General features: G+C 54.5%; 4 protein-coding genes across 4 annotated transcripts; all 4 read right to left on the bottom strand.

Annotated features, from left to right (window-relative positions):
- Nucleotides 1-288: 288 nt before the first annotated feature.
- On the bottom strand, nucleotides 289-1,891 carry PFLUO_LOCUS4140 (uncharacterized protein; the record flags this gene model as incomplete). The annotated part of the gene is made up of 4 exons (XM_073781460.1): nucleotides 289-1,167; nucleotides 1,218-1,370; nucleotides 1,419-1,499; nucleotides 1,604-1,891. The coding sequence occupies 4 exons, from the start codon at nucleotides 1,889-1,891 to the stop codon at nucleotides 289-291; spliced, it is 1,401 nt and encodes a 466-aa protein (XP_073638212.1).
- A 305-nt stretch (nucleotides 1,892-2,196) lies between these two features.
- PFLUO_LOCUS4139 (uncharacterized protein) lies at nucleotides 2,197-3,192 on the bottom strand (the record flags this gene model as incomplete). The annotated part of the gene is made up of 6 exons (XM_073781459.1): nucleotides 2,197-2,249; nucleotides 2,297-2,435; nucleotides 2,496-2,530; nucleotides 2,585-3,007; nucleotides 3,059-3,095; nucleotides 3,187-3,192. 6 exons carry the CDS (start codon nucleotides 3,190-3,192, stop codon nucleotides 2,197-2,199), a joined length of 693 nt encoding a protein of 230 aa, XP_073638211.1.
- Nucleotides 3,193-4,481: 1,289 nt separating this feature from the next.
- Nucleotides 4,482-6,005, bottom strand: PFLUO_LOCUS4138 (mitochondrial glycerol dehydrogenase Gld1; the record flags this gene model as incomplete). The annotated part of the gene is made up of 10 exons (XM_073781458.1): nucleotides 4,482-4,555; nucleotides 4,611-4,774; nucleotides 4,832-4,947; nucleotides 4,997-5,125; nucleotides 5,176-5,240; nucleotides 5,290-5,512; nucleotides 5,583-5,667; nucleotides 5,739-5,752; nucleotides 5,802-5,889; nucleotides 5,959-6,005. The coding sequence occupies 10 exons, from the start codon at nucleotides 6,003-6,005 to the stop codon at nucleotides 4,482-4,484; spliced, it is 1,005 nt and encodes a 334-aa protein (XP_073638210.1).
- Nucleotides 6,006-6,780: 775 nt separating this feature from the next.
- Nucleotides 6,781-8,731, bottom strand: PFLUO_LOCUS4137 (Tripeptidyl-peptidase sed1; the record flags this gene model as incomplete). The annotated part of the gene is given in 5 exon segments (XM_073781457.1): nucleotides 6,781-7,888; nucleotides 7,967-8,111; nucleotides 8,125-8,345; nucleotides 8,399-8,662; nucleotides 8,724-8,731. 5 exon segments carry the CDS (start codon nucleotides 8,729-8,731, stop codon nucleotides 6,781-6,783), a joined length of 1,746 nt encoding a protein of 581 aa, XP_073638209.1.
- Nucleotides 8,732-10,694: the final 1,963 nt, after the last annotated feature.

Here is a 10,694-nt window from a genome sequence, read left to right as displayed (position 1 = left end):
AGTGGTCTCATCCGGCAAGAACCCTCGAAACCGTCGCTGCAACTACCAACAACTCCTCTTCACGCATATTCCTCCCCACAACCTGCACACAGCAGGGAGCTCCTTCAACTGCATCCGCCGTGTCTATACTCTGTGGTCAGAATATGGAGCTAAAGACAGGCATGGACAACACTCACACGGTGGCTTATACTCGACATCATCACGAGCAAAGGGCGCATCGAGATCTTTTTCGGCCTTGCCATATGGGATGATACATCCCGGATACTCAGGTCGGTCAGCTGAAGCCAGTCAAGGAATCAAATATTGTCTTACGTCCATCACATTCCACATGACCGTATAGGGGACAAAGCCAAACAGATCATGTGGCTGGGCAGTCCCTTGGTAGCCCGGCATGATAATCGCATCCACGTTGGCCTTCACTATTAGTGAGCGGAATGCCTCCTTGAACCTTTGTCGCTCTTCATTCAAGTCGTACAGCGCCTGGAGCGTCATTGGTGCGGGATCGTACTGCATGTACACGTGCGGCAAGGCCGTTGATGCCAATGCCGGGATGACTGGCTCCCCACTAGCAGCAATATGTTTGAACGGTGTCTTTGCAGGGTCCATGGAAAACATTCGAAACGCCAATGCGCAGGCATCCCGGATGGAGGGAGTGGTCAGCGGCACAACTTCATGGCCCGCCGCTCGCAGCTTGTCGGCTGCCTGTGTCAGGGTCCGCAAAACTGGAGGATGTAGTGGAAAATGGGGGTCCTCTTGGATGAGCCCCAGTCGCAGCGTGGCTTTCGGCGCTACCGAGCGCCATGGGGCAAAAATTACCGAGGAGTCAGCTTGCCAGGGATCTGCATTGGCCACCACGCGCATCAACAGCTCTAGGTCCCTCACTGACGTTGCCAACGGGCCGGCGCAGGCTTTGATTCCTGCCAGGCCACCACGCGCGGAGCTGGTCTGCCCCCCGTACGGAATGCGATCGGCAGAGGGCTTTAAGGCAAAGGTTCCATTGCAGATCGCAGGGATTCGAATCGAACCTGCGATATCGGTTCCAATGCCCAACACGGAGCCTCTCATCGCGATGAGCGCGCCCTCTCCACCCGAAGATCCGCCCGCATTGAGGTTGGATCGATACGGGTTCAGAGTTCGCCCGAAAACGTGGTTATGGGAGTCTGCCGCCTGGAAGGGATTCAGCACTACTTCATGCCTTGTTCGGGAGACAAACGTACCATCATCGTCTGTGGAATGTTCGTCTTCACATACGGAACCGCCCCCAGTTTCAGCAGGATTTGAACCATGGCGGAATTGGATTTCACGGGCCCATCCTTGATGAAGGAGGTGAAACCGATCGAGGAGGGGATACCTTGGATGTTGAAACATTCCTATTGACGGTGTTAACAGACCTATTGAGAATTTATACTCGCTTTTACCTTGAAACTGATTGGCAAGCCATGCAAAGGTCCGCTGGGTTTTCCAGTGCGCTGCATTTCCTCGTCCAGTTGCTTTGCACGCTGGAGGGCTCGGTCAAAAAACATTTCCGTCAAACAGTGTGTCTATCATGGATGCATTAACAAACAACCCCGTACGAGTGTCCAGTAAGCTGGAGGTAGCATACCACCTGCTGGGCGATGGCAGCGCGAATGCAAAAGGCCTCGGTCACTTCGTAGGCAGACAGATCCTGGTGGCGGATCTTTTCAAGCAGAGCTGTGGCATCATACTTCTCCGTAATTTCTAGCTGCTTGTGCGACAGGAGGCCACATCGGTGTGGTACATCGAGCACATTAGTGGACTTGGTCTGCGAGATATCCGTATACTCGGCCGGCAGACGCCAGGCGGGTGGGATCTGGGTAGCGACCTCGGCCTGCTTCCGCTTCACAATCTCAGTCCAGTGTTCAATTGTCATGATGGATGTTTTGTTCTCTGGGGGGGTGATCAGGGCTGGAGGTTGGTGTTGGGGGAACGACGGAACGAGTTGGGTATTTATGCGGGGAGAGAACGTGGACACGGGACCAGGGCCAGCCTACGATTTCTACCTATCAATATAGGCAACTGCCGATCTATGAGCCGGGCTGAGAGAAATAGAAGCCGTTCATTTATTTGGTGTTCGATTCTACTATCTCCGTGCCCAGGCAGCGGCCAATCAGCGCAAATAGCGCGGTGCATGTAGAAGCCGGTAACAAACTACCGTAACTAAACCGTCCGATCGCATTACTCCATCGTAATCACGGCGCGGAACCGGACACTCCCCTGGCGCATGGCCTCTGTGAAACGGTCAGTGGCTGATCAAGCCCTTGAGACGGAAACTCACCGAAGGCTTCTTGGGCTTTTTCCAGCGGATAGGTCTCCACCATGCAATTGATGTCCTCCAATTCCGTGAATTGAATGGCCTCCTCAGAGTCAATCGCGTGACCGCTGGGCCATCCATGGATCGACAGGCCACGTTGGATCTGCATGGGTCAGCCATCTCGAGTACTTTGTAGGAACCAATATCGGGTAGGTCCACCCACCATCGGCCCGGTATTAATGGACACTTCTCCCGGAACTACGCCACGTGTTAGCTCTCTGGGTCTCGATGATTGACACAAAACCCCCTTACCTGACAGTATCAACAACTTGCCCAGAATACCGAGCCCGTCCACCAGAGGCGCGATTACTTGAGCATTGGGCGCTGTGGCGACGATGAGGGAAGCACCTCCAAGCTTCTGCAGTGCCTGCGCCGCGTCTTCCTTGCTGCTATCGATGTACTCGTGAGCACCCAGTTCCCGCACAAACTTTTCCTTCTTGGAATCCCGGGACAGAGCCACGACGCGGTAGCCGAAGCGGTTCGCATATTGGATGGCGAGGTGGCCTAGACCGCCAAGCCCTTGAATGGCGACCGTCGATCCCGGGGGAACATTCATTCGGCGCATCGAGTTGAAGACGGTGACGCCGGCACAGAGTATCGGGGCGTACTTGGCCGCGTCCACATGTTCGGGAATGCAGACACCCGCTTCCGCCCGAAGGATACAGTATTGGGCATCTAGTCTTCAGTCAGTCGGTTCCGGTGGTCAGGAGTGGGCGTTAGCCATACATCCACCACTCTTGGTCACGCCGTTGATAATGCCCAACTGGCACATTTGGAGATGGCCCTTGCGACAAGCGTGGCAGGTGCCTGAGAGTCCGGTTAGTTCGTCATCTCCACCGATATGAAAAACGCACCGTCATGGCCGCCGTGCCAGGGTCCACCAACTCGGTCGCCGACCTTCCACTGGGAGACGTTGTCGCCCAGGGCGGCCACGCGCCCGATTAACTCGTGGCCGGGAGTGGCGGGGCTAGTTAATGATGGTCAGTGGACACATTGGGGATGATCGATCCGATGCACGTACAATTGGCCCTTTATTCCATGGGCCTGTGCGATCGTGTCGGAGTAGCTACGCGGGGTCAGCCCAAGCCATCCGCAAAGGAAGGGATAGATAGGTACGCACCACACTCCGCAGGCCTCCACCTTGACCAGCACCTCCCCTGCACCGGGTGCCGTTATGGGAGTGTCTTCGATGGTCAGAGGACCACCGGCCTCTTTGAAAATTGCGTGCTTGTAAGTCGAGGGAAGGGACATAGTGGATGGTGTTGGTGAGTAGGAGGGATGAAAAAGGATGAGAATGGATGAGAATGGATGAGAAAAAGAGGTTGGACAAGCAGACAGCCCAGAGCATTTATATCCAGATCGAACTATACATTGGTTATTCACCGATGTTACCTCCTACGGAGCTAACCGCATTCGTCCGGACTTTTAACTTGCCACCGGAGATCGATCGATGTTATCGCCGTCCCGGCGTTTATGTATCAGTGGGGCGGCGCTTGGGCTAACGGATTTATCGATCCTTGTCTCTTTACTATTTGGCCCTATGTTATCGGTTTCCGCGATTGAGCTTCCATAGAGAATAATAGCAATTAAATCCGCCACTCTGTGGCCAGGAACGAGGATCGTCACATCGGAAAATGGCTCTTTTCTGACTTCCATGTCTATGCGCCCTTGTTTTACTTAAATCCGTTCCAAACAAGAGAATTTCTCCCCTCTGATGGGACTCGAGAGTTTCAGCGCCATGGAGGGTCCGGGCTCTTGATATCGCCGCCCGGGGGAAAGACCATGACGATGAGTAATTTGGATGTGACATACTCGGTGTCTGCAGCTACCTACAATGCCAATATTGTGGGTTCGGGAAGCGCCAGTAGCGCTGCCGAAACGTCTTCGTCCAGCGGATTTGCTACTACTGACGGCAGCAATAACAACCAGGGCAATGCGGGACAGTAGGCCCACAACGCACCTCTATCGAAAATGTACCTGGCGATAGTTTTCCTTGTCTGGATGCTTAACGGGCTATCTTATAGATGGGATGAATCCAACGTGTATCCGACTTGGAATTTTTTTATGTACCCTATGGATATTCTTCCAATTAAGGAAAGCACTTGGTGCATTTACCTTGTTTCTTTTTTTTAATAGGACAATGTCCTGCTTAAACAACGACCTTGTGGCTAGCAGGCTGCTCCTCATCCTCACTGAAGATGTTGATGTTCCAACGCGGCTTGTCTGCATGGTGTTAGGCATATCAAACGCTGGCTGATCACTGGGGTGTAAAACGTACTGGCAGTAAGAGGGATATTGAAGCGCCTCCGGTCCTTGCCCAGAGCGCTGACCTTCTGGACCTCCTCCGGGGTAAGCTCCACCTCCTTGAAGTTGTCACGGATGCGCGACGGCGTAACCGACTTGGGGATGACACTGTGACCACCGACCTGGGACCAGGCGAGACTGGAAGAAGGTTAGTACAAGCAGTTCATGAACACTGAGGGGCATCAAGAAGCGTACATGACGTGAGCACCGGTGACCTCGCTGCCAGTACGCTTGGAAACCGACTCGGCGACCTCCTTGACCTCAGGGCGGGTGATAAGCAGCGGAAGGCCGAGCATGTTGTTACCGAAGGCCTGAGGGGATTAGTACTGTCCTCATGAAAATGACGGTGGTAATACATACAGAGTAGGCAGTGATGTGGATGCCCTTCTGTTGGCAGTATTCAATCAAGTCGTTGCTTTGGAGCACGGGGTGGCGTTCAATCTGGTTAGCAGCGGGCACGACACCGGTGGCCTTGATGAGGGCCTCGAGCTATCGGTGCGGTCAGCACGGATCCCACGCTTTATGCAAGGGAGACGAACGTGAGGAATTGCGTGGTTGGAGACACCGACGGAGCGAACCTTGCTCTTGGGGAGCTGGGTCATGGCTGGAGAACGTGAGTATGGGCTATCAACGATATCCGGGGGGTTACCTACCCTTCCAGGTGTCAACAATGGACACGCCATCATCAATGACCACATCGCCACCCTCAACGGTGCTGTTCGCAATCAGAGGGAAGTAGTCATCGCCCTTCTGGAAGGCGACGGGCCAGTGCACCAGGTATAGGTCCAGGTAATCGAGCTCCAGCTCAGCCAGGCAAGCGTCCAGCGACGCCTCGACAACCTCCGGGCGGTGCTGGCTGTTCCACAACTTCGAGGTCTATCCCCGCGAACGGAAAGAAAAAATTAGCGTACAGTCCCGTCGAGACAGACCGATCAGGCAACCTTACGATGAACAGATCCTCACGTTTCAGGCCCGGAACATCCTGGAAGGCGCGCTTGATGCCGGCGGCAACTTCGCGCTGGTTCTGGTAGCTGGAAACGAGAGTAATCAATATCAGTCTCGCAAGGACTCTTGCGACCGTGAAGGGATCCGGATAGCATACATGGTGGCGAGATCCTAGGGCGCGTCAACATTGTTTGTGCTGTGGGACGATCGATCAACATACCAGATGACGGTAGCCCGCCTTCAGGGCCTCGTAGACGGCCTCACCAACCTGGCCGGGAGCCGACTGCCAGGTGCCAAATCCCAGCTGGCTATGTGCTCGTCAGGATCGAGCTGGAAACGTAGCGTGGGGGTCGGGGTGGCATGTAGCAAGCACTTACGGGATCTGGTGGCCGGTGTTGAGGGTAACCTTCTTGCCTAGAGACATAATGTAGGAGAAACGTGGATAGCAGGATATAGTAGGAACTGGTAGTTAGTGAGAAGAGTAAGGAGATGATGGGAGCGAGAAAGAGAACACCGGGGCATTCCCGATTAATAAATAACTACTACCGGTGTTGATCCCCCTCGGTGGAGACAGGGAGGGGCGGCGTGGGATGTAAGACGGGGAGGAAGATGCTCCCAGCCCAGCCAGAGTAGTACTGGTAAGGTAGGTAGGATATAATATGGGACAATGTATTATTCACCAGTCCGTACCGAGCTATACATCATATTTCCTGTCGTCGGTGCTGCTCAACACACTCCCAAACTGTGTGAGCACGACTAGGAATCCTCCCACGGCCATGATGTCACGGGGGCTTTTTATCCGTAGAATTAGCCGACGAGACCGAAGGGCACTAGACCGCATCCAGAAGGTGGGCGCCGAGGAAAAAGAATACTAAAGGTAGTTAGAAGGTGAAGAGTATCCAGGCTGCGAGGCATTCGTCGAGCATCCCCATGGTAGACCGAAAATTTGCCCAAAGCGTTATGGCCTCGATCCTATCGGCGCGACCGCTCCGACCGGGCCTTCGGGCTCGGCGGATGTCCGATCGGAGAGGGGCAAGAGTATTAGTGTGTACTAGGGAATTAACTATTAGTCGCCGTGCAATTACAGAATCCGATGGGAATCAAAGTCGGCAATCATAGTCAAAGAGTGAGATTGATTGATTAAGGTGTACTATATGCAAGACCAACCGTCGTGGTCCATCCTAATGCCCGCAACTCTCTTAGCTCATGAAGACCTTCAGCAGGGCAGGGTAGTTGGGCGTGCCCAGTCCGGTCACGGGGTCCCAGCCCTCAGTGGCATTGAAACCGTTGGTACCGCAGCCCGCGTTGTCACCGGAAGTGATATCGAAGAAGGCCTCTGGATGCGCATACAAGGTAGGATTGACAAAGCCCAGGGTCTTCTTGCCAGCCGCCAGACGCTCCTCGTTAATGCGGGTGAGGATGGAAGCGAACACAGGCGAGGAGGCAGAGGTACCGCCAATCGAGGTGGGAGCGCCCGCGTTGAAGATGATCACGTTGTCGCCAATGGCAGAGACGTCGGGATAGGCACGGCCAATGCGGTTGTAGATACCGCCATTGGCGCCAAAGCTGTTGTTGTTGACGCTCTCGTAGTAGGGGTAGGTGGGCTGGGCCTTGTTGAAATAGTCCTTCACAGCCTGCGCCTGGTAATTAGGCCGCTCGTAAATGTTGCTGAAACCACCACCCGATGGGAAACGAGACACAGCCACCTCATTGCTGCCCTTGGCACTAGCCCCCAAGGGGAGGTAAGTCGCGCCCACGGCCGTCAGATACGGGCAGGTGGCAGGGAAGTCAGGAGCAAAGATTTGACCATCCTTGCCCAGGCAGTTGCTGGGAGTAGGATCCCCACCGCGACCGGCCACACCAGAGTCACCCGAGGCGACCACGACCGATACACCCTGGAGACCGAGCTTCATGAACTCCTGGCACTGGCGACGCTGGTAAGAGATGGGCAAGTCGGCCTCGGCGCTACCGTACGAGATGGAGATGACATTGGTCGGCTTATAGGCGCCGCACATCAGCTTACCCTTGTAGCCCTTGGGGTCGGGGTACTTCGGGTCCAGAGGCGAGATTTCGCTGCAGTAGGAGCCATCGATGGCATCCAAGAAGGTGTTGAGGAACCCCCGGAAAGTGTAGTCGTTCTCGTAATGCATGTCATCAGTCTGGAAGAGCACCGAGTTCTGCGGCCAGATGATGGGGTATGAGATCTGGAAATCTAGGTCCGACTCGGGACCAGCGTTCGTCACCGTGGTCGGTGCCTTAGCGCCATCAACGGCCTTGAGGATCGGGTGAGTGCCCGAAGGGATATTCCTGCTTAATCGTTAGCAGAAGTATCGGGCCAATCGAAACAAGGGCTAGGTAACATGCATCGCCAGCGTGGTGAAGAACAGGTCCAAGTCATCCTGGGCGTAGACATCGCCAATGTCCTCAAAAATTCCCAGCTCGTTGCCCTTCGTGGACGTCGTGCCCTCGGGGATGTTGTACATTTCTGCAGTTTTTGCTTCGCTTGAGTATATATCCAGGTATGGCCGGTCTGGGGAACTTACGCGCAATACAGGCCGGTGTTACGGCAACGTCACAGAGATCGAGAAGGTTGTCCAAGAGCTGCTCGAGGGACACCGTAAGTTTTTCGATGATAGGAGGCAGGCCGTTGAAGCCCCGTTTCTGGAGACTGCGGCGGGCCTTAGAAACGCCATTCACCTCGCGCAGGGCAATACCCGGGGTGATGTAGTCAATGTGGTCACGCAGGTGGTGTGGAACGTGGTATCTAATCCACAGAATTAGTCCGATATACGATCAGATCGCAAGGACCAGCCTTACTCTCGGCACGCGATATGAGAATTGCCACTCTCCGCGTGAGAGTACATATAGTACTCGGCCTTGATCAGGCTCTCCACCTCCTCTGCATCTGCATCGAACTGAATCCACTGCTTGTTCACCGACTGCGAGATACGGTCGGCCGGGATGCCAGACTCCTCGAGCCAGGAGCGGACGCCATCCACACTGTCGTTATCAGGCGCAAACAGGTCGTGCACCTCTTCGACGGACAGATGCTGCCCATATTTCGGGGAAAACGGATCCGACCTTTTGGATTCATGTCAGTCGCCGGTTTTGTGTGGTGAAATGGATAGATCCGGTAACATACACATCCATGAGGAGGTCATGGCCATGGTCGAGATTGGACTGGGTCAGCCCGATTCTCACGGGAAGCAATGTCTTGCCATCCAGTCTCGTGCCCTCAATCCAGGAACTGGGGATCACCTCACGACGTTCGTGCAACTGGTAGTTGTGGGCAGCGGGCGCGGCCATCACAGCCGTGGCCGCCCCCAGGAGCAGAATGGAAGACTTCATTATTCTGATCGAAACAGGTCCGGCTCAAACTCCCTTCAGCAGTCGAAGGCCAGATGAGGAACGCGCCACCCCCGGATCAGGGGGGAGGCGCTTTATACCCTCTAGTATAGCGGGCCCCGCTGTGCGTAGAGACCCATAGTTCTCCCAGATCGGACATCACCTCGGCCCATGGCGTAATTGCGCCCAATAGGTCGTTTGCGTGGCTGACAACCCAAATTCCACGCCGATTCCTTTAGCTTTAGTGGTGGAACCTTGATAACCATCCGCAGTGGGTCTAAATGGGGCCGTATCACGCCCGTAGCGCAGCTGCCTGTGGATGGGAGAACCCCAACGGGAAGGTGGAGGAGCCGATCTGCTCCTGCTAAGACCGCGACGGGGCAAGACACGGGGTAGACCGAGCTTATGCGACTGAGTCTTGGGGCTTCACTCGCGCCTCGTTCGTCATCCAGCGCGCATACAGCGTACAAAAGGACCGTGATGCCCATATCCTTTGGAAGAGTTGGAGCTACCGATGGGATAGCTATCCGTAGCTGATCAAAGCCATGTGACGGCCATGGTGTATGAAGAGATAGTTCAATGATACACAATCTTCTGATGATTTCAAATGGTGTGGACGGACTAGCAGTTGTTAGCTCGCTCCCTGAGCAGGGATGCGGATACCCGCCAGTCAACAACGATGGTCCACCCTGGGAAAAGGTGACCTATCCTCCACCGGTTCCTGGACACCGTGCCATAATTAATTCCATCAAGACATCTCCTAGACTGACACCCAGGCAAGCCCACATTCATAAGGAGACAGCCTCGGGAGGCACACATTAGTTACTGCCATGTGAATGCTTCAACCCCTACAAGAAGAATGAGGCCCCCTCCTCGTGCACAGACCAGGGTACGGCTCATAATGCGCTCGGGACTTGGAAAAACAAAAAGGGGACCCTGCAGTACTCCACAGGGCCGTGTTATTGTCCAGTTGCCCTTGTCCATGGCTAGTCGTTCCGACGCCTTTCTTGATCGGGCAAGGTGGCGTTGACTCCTAATCACAATCCTTTCCCGTCCAGCTCACTGATTCGGCCAGGCCCCGTCTCCGGCGGGGCCCATCTGTCGATCCTGATGAGATGCCCCTTGAGACCAACCCGCCCGCACAGTCTTGGGGGCCAGGCTCCTTCCAGCCTGATCCAGTATGGTTAGCAGGCGCCCACTGATCTTCCACGCCGGCAGTGGGAGATCATGGTTGAGGCGTACATAGACTGAATCAATTTCCAGTCACTAACTAAATAATCTACGCAATATTACGAGCTATGTCTCTACAGTAATACGGTGTGTAGATAATGAGGGATCTAAGAAAGGCTAGCGGAGGGTTACTGGGAGTTCATGAACTGCTATCGACAACAGAAGTACGGAGTATCTACATGCAAAGTAAATAAATAAAATAACAATAAAAACACTCTATCCTTCTGGTGTCTATTTACGGGGTTACAGTGCTTCTCGTCACCCGGCAGGCATCGATGATAGAAGCAGGAAGGTGACAGCGTCAATAGCTCCCTTGCTAGTAGCAACGTACTGTAGACTTGTACCAAAGTAGTACTGCCCCCCACCTTCCCCGCACATAGCAGTCGACCGAGATCTAGGCATCGTCGTTTGCTAACTGGAAAGTAACAGTGGAGGCGACTACGGCTGTACGGTTGGGGAACCTTGGGAGGACTCTGCGGTCCTCTGTGATCCTTGCGCATGCATATCCGCGGTATCTCATGCTCTTTAGGCGCACCCA

Source organism: Penicillium psychrofluorescens (assembly GCF_964197705.1).
Source record: "Penicillium psychrofluorescens genome assembly, chromosome: 2".
NCBI classification, from domain to species: Eukaryota; Fungi; Ascomycota; class Eurotiomycetes; order Eurotiales; family Aspergillaceae; genus Penicillium; species Penicillium psychrofluorescens.
This window is presented reverse-complemented; position numbering and strand designations above follow the sequence as displayed.